Raw genomic sequence first — 20,192 nt, 5'->3', positions numbered from 1 at the left:
GACACTCAAATTTGGAGAGGTGATTAAAAAGCACTTTTTATAACGGAGTGCTTCTCTTTCTTTTAGCTGCTGTGCTATTTCGGAAGTCTTCGAATTAACATAAAACTGCATTAGCCAGTTTCTTGAGCCAACAGGAGGGGAAAAAAAATCACTGCCAGCTTTTTAATATGCCCTCTTAGACTACAAAGAAGAAAAAAAAAGGGTAATTATGTACATAAGCATATTGCTCAATCCCTGTGTTAAAAAAAAAATCTGAACAATTTCTCTGGTTTCTATTAATTCTGTGCAATTATTATCTAAAAGTATTACAGCAAGCAAAGGCAAGCAGGATATAATGAATAGATTATTGAAATAATTATATGAGTGTGCTATATGGGTGATGAATTGTTAGAGCTGGAAAGAACCTCAAAAAATTATGCAACCATTGTTGTATGTCTGGAAAGGTCTTTATTTCTCCTTCATATCACGGACATGGACAATAGACTAGTGGTTACCAGAGGGAAGAGGGAAGAGAGGAGGGAAGAGGTCGATGGGGTAAAAGGGGGTCAAATATGTGGTGACAGAAAGAAATTTAACTATGAGAGGTGGACATACAGTGTTAAAATGTACAGCTGAAACTTACTGAATTTCGTTAACCAATGTAACCATAAAAAAATATTTTTTTTAAAAAAAGACAAGAAAAAAAAGAGAGACTCACTTTAGATCAAAAGATACACAGAGACTGAAAGTAAAGGGATTTTTTAAGAGGTGTTTCATGAAAATGGAAGCAAACAAAAAAAAAAGCTGGGGTAGCAATACTTATACAAGACAAAATAGACTTTAAAACAAAGGCTATAACAAGAGACAAAGAAAGATCTAGTAATCCCACTTCTAGGTGTTTATTTGAAGAAACCCAAAACACTACTTTGAAGGGACATGTGAATCCATATGTTCATTTCAGCATTATTTACAGTAGCCAAGGTGAAGGCAACCTGAGTGTTCATCAATGGATGAATGGATAAAGAAGAGACAGTACATATGTGCAAGAATTTACTCAACCATAAAAAGAATGAAATCTCGCCAGCTGCAACAACATGGATGGACTTAGAGGGTATCATGCTGAGGGGAGTAAGTCAGACAGAGAAAGACAAATGGCACATGATGAATCTAGAGAACAGGAAAAATAAAACAATAGAAACAAGGTCATAGATATGGAGAGCATTTTGATGATTGTCAGAAGGGAGAGGATTAAGAGGCATTAAGAAAATTAAGAAAATAGTCGTGGGGATGTAGAGTAGAGCCTGGGGAATGTAGTTGGTAGTAGTGTAATGACTATGCGTGGTGTTAGATGAGTACTGGATTAATCAGGATAATCACTTTGTAAGTTATATAAATGTGTAATCATTGTTGTACACCTGAAATTAATATAATATTTTATATCAACTAGAATTGAAAAAAAATAAAAATATAAAAATTAAGTTTTAAAAAATCATGATTTCATTAAAATTGGAACCACAACACCTTTCTCTTCCATGAATAAAAAAAGTAAACATAAACATAAAAGCAAAACTATAGTGGGGTAAAAAGATGGGGAAATTTGTGAAAAAAAAAATCAGTGTCTAACGGAACATTGCTTGGCCATGAAAAGGAGTGACGTGACACTCGCTACAACTCTGAACACTCGAAGCTCAGTGAAAGAAGCCAGACACAGAAGGCCACACAGTGTGTGATTTCATTGAAATAAAATGTCCAGAACAGCCATATCTATGGAGATATAAAGTAGATTAGTATTTACCAGGGGCTAGGGGCTGGGGGAGGAATGGGCAGTAAATCAATGTATACAGGGCTTCTCTTGGGGACTATGAGAATGTTTGGGGGATAGAGGTGGTGGTTACACACCATTGTGAGAATACTAATGTTCCTGAATCATTGTCAAAATTTCCCAAAGCCCAGAGACCAAAGAAAGAGGTTGACAGGTTCCCAGTGTGCCTTGCCTCTCAAGGTGGACTTCACTGCCTGCACTTGGAGATGAAATTCCTCCACTCATTGTCTGTAATGTCTTTCCCAAGAGACCAGCTATTCCCAAAATATTTTCCTGAATTGGGGAAACGAACACTGAACAGGAGTGCACCCTATCTGGATGGATAATAAAACTTTTATTTGAACTGCCTTTGCCCCCACACTCATTCATGGCAGCCCAAGTTCCTCAAAATTTTTCAGGGTTGCCATGTATGAGGGTTTACTCTGCACCTCTATCTATAAGGGCAGCGGGGGACCAACATATTGTGATTTCTATGTGAGGCCTGTAGTTACCCCCATCGCTCCTATTTGTGGGTGATGTTGGCCCCACCCTTAGTCTCAGGAAACAGAGGGCACCCAGATGGCAAATTCAATGGTGGACTGGGACCAGGGCTCCCTCTTGTCTTTGGCAGTGACCAGAGGGGCCAGAGGGAGAGGCTGGAGTTGCTGGTCCTGGCGTAACTTTTTATTGTCCCACTAGAACTGCTTCAGGTCGTCTGTCCTTCCTACGGGGTTCTACTGGTTACTACATCATGCCATCTCTTTTAGGGGTGACACATATGAGCCCCTCGTGATTAGATTTACTCTTTGGGGTGCAGGCCCCTTGAGTCTCCTTTTTAGTACTAGGCAGCCCCAATTTCAGCGCTGCTCAGTATCGCCTAAAACTGCCATGGATTCTCCCACATCAGACATCTGCTCTGATTATCGGACTTAAAAGGGAAATTAACGGGCTATACCACTTTGGGGGGCTGCCTGCAAAAGGCGGTTTTCTCCCACCAGCAGAAAACACAGCTTTGTGGGCTCCTGAAACACCTCGGTACAGATAGCCTGTCTCATGCCTACTTCCAGCAACAAAACTTGAACTTCCTCTACGGACTTCCAGGAGCTGGCAGGTCCTGGTAGATCTCCCTCATCTGGCCAGGCTCCCAGCATCCCATTATTTTCCAGACCATTAAATAATGATTTCCTTGGGGCCAGCCATGTAGATGATGCCTCAGGACCAGGTGAATAGTGCGCTTATTCGTTTTTTCTCCTTCAGGATGGCAGAAAGAGATCCTATCAGCCCCTGTGTCCCAAAGCCTCACCATTCAAGTTGAAAGGCTTTCTCACAGCTTTTGTTGAAATTTAGCCACAATATCTAGCAATTCAGCCAGGGGGTATTCTCTGATTGTTAAAGTCTCTTGTATAGAGCCCTACCTTACCGCAATAAAGCAGATGACACTCAGCAAGCAGATGCTCCCAACCAGCCTGCATTTTCAGGGGTCCCTGTACCCATGCTGTGGGCCACAAGCACCAAACATAGGGGCTACCCCTCCCCACATAGAGGTTATACCCAGGGTATACCCCAGGAAGTTTCTTTCTCCTTTCCCATTTTCCAGGTCTCCAGGCTGGCTCACCATTGTTGCAAAAATTTCCTGGTGCCAAGAGACTGAAAGAGGCTGACAACTCCAGAAGGTTATCAAGAGTTTATTAAGGTAACTTATAGACAGAAGCAGCGTCTGTGGGCAGCAGCAAGATGCTAGATCTCGGCACCAGAAAGGTTTGATACATACAGCCCGCAACAACACAGGTGCTTATAGCCAGTGCTTGCTAAGCAGGTGGCTTATAGCCAAGTGCCACAGGCTAATGCAGATGGCTTGTAGCCATGTGGCATGTGCTTGTTAAATGCTGTATAATCCAAAGCAGGAAACAACTTAATAGGCCCTCTTATCTAGGCAAGAACATTCCTTTCAGGTGATATGGGCCCACCGCTCTTGGAGTGCATTGGTGGTCAGCTTGTTTTGTTAGATGGCATGGGTCACGTTAAGTACCAAGAATTATTTTGCCTAACAACTATACACTTTACAATGGCTAAAATGGTGAGGTTTTTTTATGTTTATTTCACCACGATTTAAAAAACAACAACAGTGGTCCAAAGTACATGGGAATTCCAAAGCTAATTTGTCAACTCAGATTTCAAATAGCGACATCAATTCTTGAAGGTGCTCACGGAGACCTGATTCACTGTGACAGCTTCATCAGAGAATCGGGATCTCTATGTTCTTCTTCACCTGACCTGGGAGCTGCATGTCACCCGTCCCATATCACACACATGCAGCACCAACACCTGCACTGGTAGTGAGACCTCAACATCCTTTCTTCTTTTAGTAAGAGAATCCCCAAGTTTTAAAGAGGTGAATGTCCTCCCTTCTCAGCTTTTCTTGTAGCTGGGTGTGACAATGTAACTAAATTCTGGCCAACAAGGTATAAGCGAAGTGATACTGGGTTATACTCTTAAAGGGAAGGACAGTGCCTTTCACTTCCCTTTCTCCCTTGCCCACCAGCTGGAATGCAGCCATGACGGCAGGGGCTGCAGCAGCCGTTCTGAAGCACAATGAGAGAATCCAGTGTCAATGATGGCAAAGCATCATATCAGCTCTCAGCAGCTTACACTCAAAGAGAGAAGTAAACTGCTGTCTGGTTTAGGCCACTCTTATTTTTGCCTTTGTTAAAGATGCAAATAACATCTACTTAAGTGGCTTCTAGGAAAACCTCAAGAGCTAGAAACCTCAAAAATACTTACATATTCAGACCCCAATGCTGCACCCACTTGGCACCGCTGGACCTGTTCATTGTTGGGTATCATGTCTTCTTTACACTTGAAAGGAACCGCTAGGAAGAAAACAAAAGCAACCAAATCAAACTTAACCACAGCACAATATGATTAAAAGCAAGCCTGATGTCTTTACTCGCTGCTTAAAATTCATCCCTTGCCATAATATACAAGGGTAGAAATACCCACTACAACATCAGGGACTCTGAGATGTTTTATAAAGCTTCAAAGCAAACAAAGCTAAACAAGGTATTATTTAGGGGTCAGCTGCCTATTGCTTAGTGCAAATCCTGGTTGGCAGTTATAAAAGTAGCTCCCAGGGATGTTGGTACATGTCGCATTGAAAAGACACATATCCAGGCACTCATCAATATCTATGGAGTAGAGAATGGACATGAAGTAGAGCTAGCCAACAATCCAACAAAAGTCATGCTTCCTCTTCTGAAACATAAAGTCGTCGCTCAAATAGTGGCAGCTCAACCAGAGTCTACATTTCTCAGAGCCCTCTGTATCTAGATGGGGCCATGTGATCAGTCTTCACTTATGGAATGTGAAAGGGTATGACATTTGTCACTTCTGGGCCAAGGCGGTCAAGAAGTGGGCATGCTTTCTCTCTCCCTCCACCACTGGCTAGGCCAGGGACTGCAAGGTCCTAAGGGATAGAAAAACCAAGAGATGTGAAAAAACTGGACCTCTATATCACCTTGTGGAGGAAAGCTCCCCATTGGCCAAAGACATCCATATTGGATTATTATGAGAGTAAGAAATTTCTATTATGTTAAGCTAGTGGTTCTCACTTGAGAGTGATTTGCCTCCCAGGGGACATTGTACAATGTCTGGAGACATTTTTGGTTGTCATGACCAGAGGAGGGAGGTGCTACTGGCAACAAGTGAGTGGAGGCCAAAGACACTACCAGGACAGCCCCCCACAACAAAGAACTATCCATCCCAAAATATCAATATGGCAAAGGTTGAGAAACCCTGGCCTAACAAATACAGGTTGATGTCAGGTCACTGAGTCATTACAGGGTTGTCTCTCCCCTGAAGGTTCCTGGGACACAGAGAATATATGGAATCAGACATCCTGGAAAAAATAATTAGGAGGAAGGTAAAAACAAAACCTTTCATATTTCTGTGTCAACTCACAGAACAAGAGAAATAAATAGGCAACATTATCTAATCACTTATGCAGGTATATAATACACTGCATTGGGCATCACCATGGTGAGTTGGGGTGAGAAGTCTTTGTGATATGAATGTAGACTAATTTGGAGTCATCAAATCAGTTCATCAAAAGACATGAAAATGGCCTGTGGTTGGAAGATATGAGAAGTGGTTTTTCTCTTGGTGTCACAGAAAACATCTCTAACCAAGGAGTGAGCTCCTCACTCCCAGACAGATTTAAGCATCAACTAGGTGAGCTCTTGTCAGAAATAGCACAGATGGAATTTACATTTTGCTTATGAAGCTAAACTAGGTACATGGTTTTCAAAACTTTTTTGCTGAGGAAACCTTCCTTCACATGAAATGAAACCTGAAAAGGTAAGACAAATAAAAGAAGTGATGATTTGACTGGAAGAGGGGTGGAAGTCCATGGTTTTGTTTTCTTGCCCTTGATAAAGATTCTGAGTAGGTTCCTAGGAGCCCTTAGAACTGTATTAATCTCTCTAAGGTCCCCTTCAACTTTATCACTCTATCATTCTGCTTCTAACAATGTCAGCAGCTGGTGAAGATCAATAAGAAGAAATGGAACATTTCCAATGAAAAGAAGCATGAATTTCCCCCTGGGGGCTGAGGAACAGAAAATGTGTTCTGCAGTGTCGTAGATACTCCAAGGACGGCCTCCATCACCCCCTTCTCCTTCCTCTATGCCCCTCCTTACCCCCTACCACACCCCCCACCTCCCTTTCACTTCGCCTCCCCACTCCTGACTCCCGAAGACTGAGAGTTTATTTCTTCTTACTCTGAACCTAGGCTGGCCCTGTGACTATGATCAATAGGATGTGGTAGAAGCAATGTTCTGGGACTCTCAAGCCCAAGCCTAATGAAGACTGACATTTCTGCCTTTTCCTCTTATAACTTTTCTTCTTGTAGACCAGATGCCTTGCTATGAGGAAGCCTAAGCAGCCATGCAGAAAGCCCCCCCCCCCGGTGAAAGCTGGAGGCCACCTAGCTCCCAGCCAGAGACCAGCACCAACTACTGGCCATGTAAGTGAGGTCATTGCAGACCTGCCCACCACACCAGAGCTCCAGAAAACCCTGTGGTCAACCCATAAAATCATGAGCGGGAACAAAGCGTTGTTGTTAGAAGCCACTATATTTCAGGGTCATTCGACATCCTTCACATGGCTGGGAGAATTACCTGTACATTTGAAAGCCTCTGGTTGCTTGGGGCTCCAAAAATCAGGTGAAATGAACCCGGGCAGGCAGGAGCAACGATATTCTCCCGGGATGTTCGTGCAGACGGAATTAGGACCACAAAGAGTCAAGTTTCTGGAACATTCATCCACATCTAAGCAGAAAAATAGTCTAAGTCAAAAGGATGAAGGATGCTGAGGCTGCAGCAACAGTATACGGCCCCACCAGTGACAAAAGCCATTGGGTGCCCCGGCCCCTGTCTCAACTTCTTACACACTTTTATCACTGTGTAAAGGAAGCACCAAGAGGCATGTTTACGACCCACGCAACCCTTCTGACGAGGTTCCCTGCCCGCTTCTCAGGTTAGAACCCAAACTCCTCATTAGAACATGTGGGGCCCTGAGAGTCTGCTCCAAGCTAAGCTTGCCTACCTCATCTTTTGCTTCTAATCACTTTGTAACTTGTGATTTAGACTCACTGATTGCCTATAGGTTTGTGAATGCTCATTCTCTCACCTGTGTTCCCGTAACCTCAAACTCACTCACTCCCTTCTTTCTCTGGTGAATCTCAATTGTCCTCCAAGGAGCCACTACATCACTAATGATGACAGCAGCTGGGTAGCATCAGAGTAAAGGGCTGGAGAGCATGGGCATCTTAGGTTCAAAGCTTGGCTCTGTCCCTTATAAGCTGTGCATTAGTGGACACTATGGACTGAATTTTCTCCCCCCAAATTCATATATTAAAACCCTAACCCCCAATGAAATGGTATTTGGACATGAGGTAATTAGGGTGGGGCTCTCATAATGGGATTAGTGCCCTTGGAAGAGAGACACACAAGAAGAGCTCTCTCTCTCTCCATGCTCTGTGAGGACATAGCAAAAAAGTGTTTATCTGAAAGCCAGGAAGGGGCCCTCATCATAACCCAAACATGCTGGCACCCCAATCTCAGCCTTCAGCCTTCAGAACTGTGAGAAGTAAACATCTATTGTTTAAGCCCCTGTCTATGATGTTGCATTACGGCAGCTTGAAATAACACATTGGACAAGAGAATTTATCTGTGTGCCTCAATTTCCTCATTTGTCAAATGGGAATAATAACAGAATCCACCCAATAAAGTTGTTCAGGGGATTCAACAAGGTAATATCTGTAAAGTACTCAGAATCTGTAGCACAGCAAGCATTATGTAAAGATTCATTAACTAAAATTAAAAATCAACATGTTGAGCTTCTTTGAGCCAGGCACCAAGGTAGACTTTACATGCATCTGCTCAATGAGTGCTCAGAGCAGCCCTGTGAGATGCATCTTCATATTATCCCCATTTTTCAAAGGAGGAAACTGAGGCTTCAGAATTATGCAGCATCACATAGCTCATGAAAGGCACAATGATGATTTAAATCCAGGTTCTGAGGCGGGAGGCATCACTCTGCCCAACTTCAAATTTTACTACAAAATGACAGTAATCAAAACAGCATGGTATTGGCAGAAAAACAGACACATGGACCAGTGGAACAGAATCAAGAGTCCACAAGAAAACCCATATTTATATGGGCAAATAATTTTTGACCAAAAAAAAAAAAAAGCCGAAAACGAACAGTGAAGAAAGGAAAGCCTCTTCAATAAATGGTGCTGGGAAAACTGGAAAGCCACCTGCAAAAGAATGAAACTAGACTGTTGTCTTTCACCACACACCAAAATCAACTAAAATAGATTAAGGACCTGAATATAAGACCTGAAACAATAAAATGCATAGAAGAAAACATAGAAATGAAACTCAAGGACCTTGGACTTAAAGAGGTTTTTATGGATTTGACCTCAAAGACAAGGGAAGTAAAAGCTAAAATAAATGAATAGGACTACATCAAACTAAAAAGCTTCAGCAAAAGAAATCATCAACAAAGTAAAGAGATAACCACCTGAATGGAAAAATATATTTGCAAGCAATGTTTCTGATAAGGGCCTAATATCCAAAGAACTCATACGACTCAATAACAACAACAACAATAAAAAAAAAGATCCAATCGAAAAATGGGAAGTGGACTTGGACAGACACTTCTCCCTAAAGGAAATACAAATGGCCAACAAATACAAATGCTCAACATCACTAGCAATTAGGAAAATTCAAATCAAAACCACAATGAGATACCATCCCACACCTGTTAGAATAGCTATAATCAGCAAGACAAGTAATAACAAATGTTGGAGAAGATGCGGAGAACAAGGAACCCTCATACACTGCTGGTGGGACTGCAAATTGGTACAGCCACTGTGGAAAACAGTATGGAGGTTCCTCAAAAAACTAAGAATTGATCTACCATATGATCCAGCAATCCCTCTGCTGGGTATTTACCCCAAAGACTTGAAAACCCATATCCAAAAAGATATTTGCACACTGATGTTCATAGCAGCATTATTCACAGTGGCCAGGACATAGAAGCAACCAAAGTGTCCTACAATAGATGATCAGATAAAGAAGCTGTGGTACATATATACAATGGAATATTACTTGACCATAAGAAAAGATGAAATACTGCCATTTGCAACAACATGGATGGACCTTGAGATAATCATGCTAAGTGAAATAAGCCAGACAGAAAAAGCTGAAATCACATGATATCACTTATATGTGGGATATAAACCTAAAAGCAACAAACGAACAGGACAATCAAACAGAGACTCATGGACACGGACTATAGACTAGTTAGTGGTTGCCAGATGGTAGGGGGTCGGGGAGGAGGGGAGAGGCAGACTGGGTAAAGGAGGTCAAATACATGGAGTAGGGGGAACGCGAAGTGGGTAAAGGGGATCAAATATATGGTAGTTGAAGGAAACTGGACTTTGGGTGGTAAACACACAATAGAATATACAGATGTCAAATTATAATGTACACCTGAAAATTATATAATTGTGTTAAGCAATGTTACCCCAATAAACTTAATTTTTAAAAAAATCCAGGTTCTGCCTGACTCTGGAATGTTTAGATGACAGCTTCACAGGCTTTCTTGAGTCTTGGAGTGTGGAAATATGGTGATGAATTTGGAGAATCCATGCCCACTCTTAGTGGCCAGAGGTTGCAGCCTGACTTCAAGGTAACACACCACTTGGGAGTATGGGGTGTGAAGTCACACCCATGCACAGTCCAGAACCTGCCTTTCCTACATCCTGTCTATTTGACTTTGGGAGAGTGATTCTACCACAATGGAGGCTCTGTTTCCTAATCTCTAAAATGGGTATAAAATGTAACCGACACCACCAGGTTGTTGGGAAGACTGAAAGGGGTCACACATGGGGGAGCTTAGCGCCTTGGCTGAGGACCTGCCTCCAGGAACACCCCTCCCCAGATACTCAATATCTCACTCTCCCACTTCTGTCAAACCTTTTCTCAAATACCAACTTCTGAGCATGGCCTTTCTTCCATTAAAATTAGAACCCCACCCCAAGCACTCTATCTGTCTTTCCTGCCTTATTTGTCTTCATCTCTTTTAGCTGTTCCTGACACACAACATGTTCATGCATTTATTTTGTTTGTTATCTGTGTCCCTCCATGCTAGATGAAAAGTTATAGGAGAACAAATGTTTTTGCCTGTGTCTTTCACCACTATATCCACTGTCCCTAAGGGCCTAATATCCAAGTGCCTCATGCATGGTAGGTGCTCAGGAAGTATTTGTTGAATGAGTGAATGAAAGAATGATGATTGGCTTCAGCTTTGCCAATAAAGGCTTTGAACTCAGCTTGGGTTCACCCTGACTACTCCCTCACCACTGCTGTCTTTGCAGACAGACATGGACCTGAGTCCCCAACAGACCCCTTCACCTACCTTTACATGTCCCTCCAGGGCCATGGAAACTTATGTTTCCAGTGCTGGATTCAAATCCTGGGTTGCAGACACAAGAATAGCTTCCAAGACTGTTATGGCAAGTCGTGTTCTCCGGGCAAGCTCTGGGATTGGCACATTCATCCACATCTGGTAAGTGGAGATGAAAACCAGGATCAAGGCCCATGAGGAACTGAAGACAGAAACTGAGAACAGGAGATCCACTCTACATGCTCTTGGGGCATACGCAGTGCTGATGCTCCCCAATACCACTGTTCTCCCCTCCTTCCTCATCTCCCACTCAGTGAGGCATGCTCAAGAGAATAAATTCTGGACAGCAGTGTGTAAGCAAAAGGATGGTAGTTTCAAAACAACGATCATAGATTGCAGAAATGTTCCTGATCTTTTACTCCTCCCTGTATCTACACCTTGGGATGTGGGTTGTGTAATGTAACATGACTCTCTCACTCTAAGATTTAGAGTTGTTTCCCCACCACTTGAATCATAGTTGTCCCTATGACTCGCATTGGCCAAAAGAATGCAGTGGAAGTGATATGGCTTCAGTTCTAAACTTAAACCTCTAGAGGCTTGTTTGTTTCTGCGCATTCTTGGGACTTCTGCATGTGAACAAGCCCTAGCCTGTCCTAATAAATGAAAGACAAAGTGGAAGAGAAATGGATTATCCCCAGATACATGAGACAGCCTGGCCAACATCAGCAAAGTGGACCCCAAGCTGACCGCAGACTCACAAACAAGCCCAGTTGAGACTTGAAGGACTGACCAGCAGAGCCCACTCTCGACTGCCAAGGCATGGAATTGAGAGTTAAATAAATGGTGGTTGTTTTTAGCCACTGACATTGGCTAACTGCTGCAAATGGATTAAAGCAGCGGTCCCCAACCTTTTGGCCCTCCTCTGAGAATCTAATGCCTGATGATCTGAGGTGGAGCTGAGGCGGTGATGCTAGTACTGGGGAGCAGCTGCAGATACAGACGAAGCTTCGCTCGCTTGCCCACTGCTCACTTCCTGCTGTGCGGCCCAGTTCCTAACAGGCCACAGACCGGTACCAGTCTGCAGCCCAGGGATTGGGGACCCCTGGATTTAAAAAAAACAGAGATGACTTTAAGTATCTCTGACTCCAAACCAAGGGGATATGATGAGGTTTGATCACTCCACGCTTTGCTTAATGAAGTCATCTTCTATAAATAAATGTGGAGAATACAGAGCTGTACCAGACTCAGGAAGATGGAGTCCTGTCTCTTGGTGAGAATATTCTGGCTGCAGTGTGGAGGATGGATTCAATAGGGCAAGACTGAAGAAAGAGAGAGGCCAATGCAACAATCGTGAAGACGGAAAAGAATGGAGAGATTCGAGATCTATTTAGCAGGTTGATTCCCCAAGGTATGATGACTGACTTGATAGGGAAGGAGTGGGAGGGTCAAGGGTAACTCTCAGGTCTTAATTCAAATACCTTTTCAGAGAAAATTCAAGGTTTGGGTGTCCCCAGGACAGAGTTTCTCTGCCTTAGAACTACTGACATGTGGGATGGGATCATTTTCATATAGATGTAGATGTGAACAAAACCAACTCTATTTCATGTCCTAGATTTCGTTTCATTTTTTAATTTCCATGCTGTGAAAAACCTCACTGTGCTTATCAAGCATATCAAAGCCTTCTAATTCATGAACCTTCCGTGTCCTTAAAATGTAGCCACAAATATTTTTGTTAGTAACAGCCAGAATGGCATGACAACTGAGATAAATATTGAACTGCTAATAGTATCAATTATAAGCAATCACTGATCACAAGACAAGGAGGTGCTGCTGTATTCTCTGTCCCTTTGTCTTGTCAATCATTAGTATTCAAGCTATGCTATTAAAAAGTACTGTAACAAGGGTCTGGTATCTGCAAGCTGCTGGGTTATCTGTTCTGCTCCGACCCAATCTTCCTGTAAGTAAATTACACTACCATAAATTATTTTCTGTTCTATGGAGTTGCCTGCATTGTTCTTCTATATGAAGATAGCTTCTTATTATGTGGCCATCACACCTTTGCCCCACCTTCAGACAAAATTTGTTTTATTGTGGAGAGACTGTTCTGTGCATTGTAGGGTATTTAGCAGCATCTCTGGCCTCTAACCACTAGATGACAGTAGCACACATAACCCCACCACCACCGCCAGTTGTGACCACCAAAAATGTTTCTGGGCATGGCCTACGTCCCCTGGGGAAAAGATCACTCTAGAGACAGAGACCACCGCACTCTCAAGTAATAGGCTCTCAACAGGAATTCAAATCCCAGTTCTTCCACTTTAATAGCGTGTGTCCTTGAGCAAGTGACTTCATCTCTCTGATCTTCAATTTTCTCATTTCTAAAATGAGGCTCATCATCCCTACCTCATAAGATCATCAAATGAAGTGATTCTTCATCAAGTACATAAATAAAGAACAGGGGCCCCATACCTTTACAAAGGGAGTTGATGAAGACAAATCCATCTTGACACTGGCAATGGCTGCCTCCCAAAGAGCTGACACACTCAGAATGCTCTGGGCAGAGCCTACTGTTGAGGCATTCATCAATGTCTGAGGAGCAATGGAGGAGAGTGAACATATGTAAGACTGTCTGTCTAAGGTTAGAAATACATGTGCCCAGCTCAATGGTAGCTGTCCACCAAAGACCCACGCGGAACCTGTGAGTATTACCTGTACAAGAGAAATGACCTGGCTTGCCCGGGCTCCAGTTATTACCAGTGGGAGAAGAAAAGCCAGGCAAGCAGCTGCACTTGTATCTTCCCGGCATGTTTTTGCAGACTGAGTTAGGGCCACATTGTGAGGAGTTTAGAGAACATTCATCTATATCTGGACAGAGAAAGAGTCAGAGTTACAAATTTGTCTCATCTTGTATAAAAGATAGTATTTTCCAAAGTTGGTTGTAACATTCCATATGCCCTTCATTCAAGGTGAATTTGGTGCCCCTTTCACCAAGCTGGGTCTATGCCCTCCCCTTGAATCTAAGCATGTTTGTGACTATAGTGGAAGTGACACAAGGTCATAAACATGCTATGTTGTAAAAATGTCATGCACTTCCACCTTGTTCTCTTGAGATGCTCATTTTTAGAACTTAGCCACCATACTGTGAGAAAGCCCAACCAGCCATGACAAAACAGCCCACTGGAGAAGAACTAAGACCTCCAGCCCAGATCCCTGGTAGAACAGCCAGACAACAGCCAGCACCAGCTTGCCAGCCTTGTGAGTGGGCCCTCTTCAAAGTGGCAACTCAACTGACATTGTGTGGAACAGAAACAAGCCATCCTCATCATACTCAGCCCAAATTGTAGATGTGTTCATGAGAAAAAATAAATGGTTGTTGTTGTTTCATGCACTAAGTTTGCAGGTGGTTTATTACCCAGTAAAGAACATCTTGCAAAGCCATCTCTAGGAATTTACTCCTTAAGGCACCCATAGAATTGTGCAGTTGTAGTGCCATGGGTGGCCCTCACCAAGTCTCCTTCAACCCTGTTCTGTCAAGCCAGCCTAAATAAACACTTGCTATGTGCTTGTCGCACAAATAAAACTTCAAGACAAGTCTTCTATAGCTCTCTCCCAGCAAACTGCACCTCTCTTAAAGAGAAACTTGGAGTTGCCACTGTACACGAAGATAAGATCATGAGGTTGTTCATTCCAGCTCTGAAGTTGCCAAATATTAGAAATAACCCAAGTCAATAACAAGTCGATTAAATCTGGAGTTGACATAAAGAATAAGGTAACATATTCCTTCATTCGACAAATATCTATGGAATACTCATAATGTATCGGGAACTGTACTGGGAATCAAAGACATAGAGTGGACAGAATCCATCATTTTATATATAGGGAATGTTAATTTCACCCCCAAATTTAAAATCCAGGGCCCAACAGCACTACCGAGTTCACTGAATAACCCATGAACTATAGCCCAAAGAAGGATGTTTGGGGCTCCCTGGGAATTACAATGATAAGAATGAGTTATCTTATTCAGCAAACTATAGCCACACAGTCAAATCCAGCCCACAACCTGTTTCTGGATATTGACAAATAGCATGATTTTTATTTTTATTTTCATTGGATGCTAGTGTCTAATCATTGGAAATTTCAGTGACCAGAATTTCATGGTGGAAAGAAAGGAAGGAAATAAAGAGAGGGAGGGAGAGAGGGAAGAAGGAAGGGGCATGCTCTGTGATTCAGGCCAGTAGGTTAATACTGGTACAGTCTCAGAAGTAGCAGGCTTGCCAAAAACAGTTGTTTATTGAAGGTACTACTTCTGTTTTTCTTGTAGTTTGTCCTTGAACAGGGACAAAAGCATCCTCCACTTGAAATGGCATCATGTCATTAGACAACATTCAGTCAAGTGACAATCAATTCCAAGGGGAATCTAGAAGAATTATTAGTTTCAGCCTCTGCCCTCAAAATTCTTTTCAGAGAAAGAAAGAGAGAGAGAGAGAGAAAGGAAGGTGGGGGAAGGGAAAGGAAGGTAGGGGGAGGGAAGGAGGGGGAAGAGGGAATTGTGTTTGGGTAAAAAGACAAAGTACCTACATCTACCAGCTTCCACATGATTTTCTACCAAATGCCGAAGGATGTTGAGGGGGTGTGAACTCACCATTGCATTCCACGCCTGGGCCTGTGAACTGGTTCAGTCCGCTGCTGGACAGGAAGCCTCGTTTGCAAGTGCAGTAGTAACTTTCCGCAGTGTCGGTGCAGGTGGCGTAAGCTGGGCATGTGGTGCTGTCACTGCACTCATTCACACCTAGGCAACACAGAAGGAAGGGCTGGGGTCAGAGTGCCAAAGTGGGGCCGCAAAGAAAGCCAGTGTGGGAGGGCGAAGGTGATTGTTGGGGCTTGAATTTCGTCCCCCACAAAGATATGTCGAAGTCCTAAACCCTGAGAATGTGACCTTATTTAGAAACAGTGTAGATGACATTATGATGTAAGTTAAGAGGAGGTCACACTGGAGTAAGGTGGTCCCTTAGTTTGATATGACTGGTGTCCTTATAAGAAAAGGAGGAGAGGTACCGAGACATAGGCAGAGACCATGTGACGATGGAGGCAGAGATTGCAGTGATGCATCTACAAGCAAAGGAACACCAAGGATTGCCGGCAACGCTAAAAACTGGAAGGGGCACAGAAGAGATTCTCCCCGAGAGCCTTTAGAGAAAGCACCTTGACTTTAGACCTCTGGCCCCCACAGCTATGGGAGGATAAACCTCTGTTCTGTTTAATTTGTTGTAGCAGTCCTCGAACACTGACACTGCCACCAAAGGTGCTCATCGAGGACCTCGCAGACCCTAAAGCCGTCCTCCTCAAAGTTCAGGCCCTGGGCCAGCGGCATCGGCAGGAAGTTGAATGGAAATGCAAGCTCTCGGGCCCTGCGCCAGATCTACTGGATCAGAAACTGCATGTTAACAAGACTCTCAGGTGATCCGTGGGCCCTGGAACCCTGAGACGCGCTCACCCAGGCCCTTACTGCTCCAAGGGAAGTCTCCAAACCAGTCACCTCTGCCTCGCCTGGGATCCCCAGGGGAGCTCAGAAAATCAGATGTTGATTCAGCAGGTATGGGGAGGAACTTGAGATACATCCTAGCCGATCCAGCCCTGCGACTGGTGGTTTCACCTCTCTGTACCTCAGTTTACCTGTTTAGCCCTCACCCTCACAGCCAATGAGTTCCGGCCACATTGATTCTCTTTCCAAAATATCATTTGACATCTACATACTTCTCTCCACCTCCAGTTATGCTTGATACAGATCTTCCTCTGGATTGTACATTCGTATATACCCGTTATGCCCTGCAAACATCTTTAAATGCAAATTTGACCATCTGCCCCCATTCCTTCACATAACCTGCCCTGTTGCACTCAGAGTTAACGTCTGAATTACTGAGCATGACCCAAAAAGCCCCATGACCAGACCCAACCACATCTTTAAGCCTCATCTCATTTCAGTCTCCATTTCTAGCCTTCTCACCACAGGGCCTTGCATGTGCTGCTCTCTTTGTCTCTGCTTTACCTGGCCAGCTCCTACTCATTCATTCTTCAGGTCTTGCTTAAATGTCGCTTCCTCCAAGAAGCCTTCCTTGACTTCCTCATAGCTTCCTGTGCTCCTTTGTGACACTTATCACAATTATAACTGCTCAATTATTTATGTGATTAGCTCTTCAGTGATCATCTCCTCCACCCCACCGTGAGCTCCAGGAGGACAAAGCCACAGGTAGAAGCAAGCTCCCAGGTGCTAAGGAAGACACTCATTGGATATTACAATTCCTATGTTCAATAGAATAACAGCTCCTCCAAAGATGACCACAGCTCAATCCCTGGATCATGTGAATATGTTATATGGAAAGGGGGAATTCAGGTTTTCAAATAGAATTACGATTGTTAATCAGCTGATCTTGAGATGGAGAGGCCATCCAGGATTTTCCAGGAGGAACCAATGTAATTAAAAGGGTCTTTATAAGTGAAAGATGAAGCCAGGTAAGGCAGAGTCAAAGTAATGTAATGCAAGAAAGACTTGACCAGCCATTGCATTGATGTGAAGATGGAGGAAGGGAGACATGAGCCAAGGAATACAGCTGACCTCTAGAAGCTGGAAAACGCAAGAAAATAGATTCTCCCCAGAACGTCTAGAAAGAAACCAGCCCTGCCGACACCTTGATTTCAGCCCAATGGGACCCATTTCAGACTTGTGACCTCCAGAACTGAAAGATAATGTTTTTGTTGATGTAAGCCACAACATTTGTGGTCATTTGTTACAGCAGCAGTAGGAAACTGATACCATCCCCATTGTACGGATGTGGAAAACAGGCTCAGAGAGGTTACGTGACTTACCCGAGTCGAACCCCTAAGTGCATGACTTTCACTACTGCTACACTAGGAGATGTAGGTCTGAATGGAAAGAGAATAGATTTTCAGGCAATTTCTAAGAAAATTCTATGGAAAAATTTTTGCAATCAGTTGTTTCAAGTCTGCTGCCTTAGTGGACTGTGAGCTCCCAGAAACAGCGTGTTGTGTCTATCTTACTTACTGCTGTGTCCTAAGGGCATAGAATAGTGCCTGGTGCATAGTCATTGTTCAATCACAAAGACCTCACTGAGAAGGTCACATGTGAAGAAAGACTTGAGTCTATTTAAGGCAGAGGAAACAGCAAGTGCAAAGTCTCTGAAGATGATGCCTAGTGATTGCAGGCTGGAGTGGTTAGAGCAGAGTGGATGAGGGAAGGGTCAGAGGAGGTAATACGACCAGACTATGTAGGACCTGCTAGACCATTGTAAGATTTCCGCTTTTTATCAGAGAGACATGGGAGCCATTGGAGAGTTTAGAGCAAAGGAGAGACAGAGCATGGCTTAAGTTTTAACATAGTCCTTCTGGTGGGAAAGATAAATTGCAGGGGGCCAGAGGCAGAATGACAAGCGGGGAAGCATCTGCACTGGTCCACGCGAGTGATAATGGTGGATACTACCCAGGTGGGCGCAGTGGAAAGCATGAAATTCTGGATGTATTCTGAATATAACACGAAGACTATTTGCTAATGGATTGGATAGCGAAGGAGAAAAAGAGGAGTTAATGACATTGCCAACATCAATTGGTAGGATGGAGTATCATGGGAAAGCTCTTTGTGAAAAGTGCCTTAAAAACATGAGATGAATTGTCATGATTAGAGTCTTGAAGATTCAGGCTTTTTGCCTCTTATGAATGTCTTGTTTAATTCCCTTCCCTGCCCTCAGATTGTATCTTCCTTCCATTTCCGGCTTCCTCTTTCATCTACAAAGGCAACATTTCGCTTTGCAGACTTCCGGCATATTACTACTTGCGGTCTCCCAATTCTGAACTTCCCAGTACTTCCTTCGTCTAGCTCAATTTCCCATAGCTCAAGTCCACTCCAAACCAGAATCACCACCCACTTCCCTGTGACTGGGCACCTGCCAACCTCATTTCCTGCCCTGTCCCAACAGCCATGCTCAGTTCCTCAGATTCTTTCCAGTCTCAGGACATTTGTACCTCACCCTGCAGGTCTTGAGACTTGCCATCCTCCATAATCATATAAACCAATTTCTTATAATAAATCTTTCTATATGAATATACATAGATAGATGGTAGATGAGAAATAGTAGATAGATAGATAGATAGATAGATAGATAGATAGATAGATAGATAGATAGATGATAGACAGACAGACAGACAGACAGATAGATGATAGATAGATGTAGATGTAGATGACAGATATAGCCATCCTATTGGTTCTAGAAAACACTGACTATATAAACACCTACTGTATTCCAGGACTCTTCTAGGCATGGTGAATTCAGAAGTAGGACAAGACACAAAATTCCCCACCTTCACTGAGCTGATAGCCTAGAGAGCTGGGGGTAAGGAACATGATGTCAAAAATAGGGTAGTCGCTGAGAAGATGACACATGAGCTGAAACATAAAAAGATGAGGGAAGGAGCCATGTATGTATGTAGGGCAAGAGCATTCCAGGCAGAAGGCACAGCATGTGCCATGTGCAAAGGCCCTGAGGCAGGACCATGCCTGGTGTGTCGAAGGAACAAGGAAGCCTGTGTGGCTGGAACAGAGTGAGTGAGGGGCAGAGAGGGAGGGGTGAGGGCAGGGAGGGGATGGGGCAGGTCATCCAGGGTCCTTTGGGCTGTGGTGAGGACTTGGGCTTTTACCCCAAGGGAGGTGGGAGCCCCGGAGGGCTGTGGGCAGAGGAGGGACTGGACCTGACTCGGGTGCTCACAGGCGCCCTCTGGCGGCTGCTGGAAGGGCAAGGAGCTAGGAAACCAGGAAAGAGGCCACTTCAACAGTCCATCTGAATCATACCCGTGATGCTCAATCATGAGCAAAACGAGTTAACAGATGGTCACTTAATTGACCTAAGTAGAAAACAAGATTCAGAGAGGCAAAGAGACTTTTTAAAATATAATTAAAACTTCCATTTCATAGGCCCTTTTCATGCATTTTCTGCAGTCCCTATGATAATGCTTCAAGGTAATGTGACCAGGTCATTCTAGTTTTCCTAGGACCTTCCTGGTTTCAGCACTCAAAGTTCAGCGTCCCAGAAAACCACCCATCCCCACTGGTCTGGGGCAAGCCACAACAGTTGGCCACCCTACTTCAAGGTAACTGTCATGACTCTTTTGTAGATGTAAAGTTGTAGAATGGATGAACACCAGGAGGGAGTCCAGGGCACTTGGTCATTTTCCTAGCTATGCCCCCTAACTGGCTACCAGCTTTGGCCCAGCGGCAGCCCAGCCAATAAGAACCATAGAATTTGTTTCTCTAAGGAGGAGAAAAAGGAGGAAGAAATGAGAGAGAAGAGGAAGAGGAGGAGGGGAGGAGGTGGAAGAAAGGGAGGAGGGGAACAAATGAAAACAACAAGCAGCCAGCTGAGTTCTCTCTTTCC

The 20,192-nt window shown here is 43.7% G+C and overlaps 1 protein-coding gene across 1 annotated transcript in view; it reads right to left on the bottom strand.

Annotated features, from left to right (window-relative positions):
• Positions 1-20,192, bottom strand: part of ADGRE1 (adhesion G protein-coupled receptor E1) — a 58,925-nt gene that overhangs the window by 35,792 nt on the left and 2,941 nt on the right. The window contains exons 3-8 of the mRNA XM_006904154.1: positions 15,395-15,541; positions 13,462-13,617; positions 13,222-13,341; positions 10,765-10,911; positions 6,954-7,103; positions 4,562-4,650 (exon numbers count right to left, since the gene is read on the bottom strand). Coding sequence (XP_006904216.1) covers positions 4,562-4,650; positions 6,954-7,103; positions 10,765-10,911; positions 13,222-13,341; positions 13,462-13,617; positions 15,395-15,541 — 809 coding nt within the window. The remainder of the gene's footprint in view (positions 1-4,561; positions 4,651-6,953; positions 7,104-10,764; positions 10,912-13,221; positions 13,342-13,461; positions 13,618-15,394; positions 15,542-20,192) is intronic.

Source organism: Pteropus alecto, unplaced genomic scaffold, assembly GCF_000325575.1.
Source record: "Pteropus alecto unplaced genomic scaffold, ASM32557v1 scaffold30, whole genome shotgun sequence".
NCBI lineage: Eukaryota > Metazoa > Chordata > Mammalia > Chiroptera > Pteropodidae > Pteropus > Pteropus alecto.
This window is presented reverse-complemented; position numbering and strand designations above follow the sequence as displayed.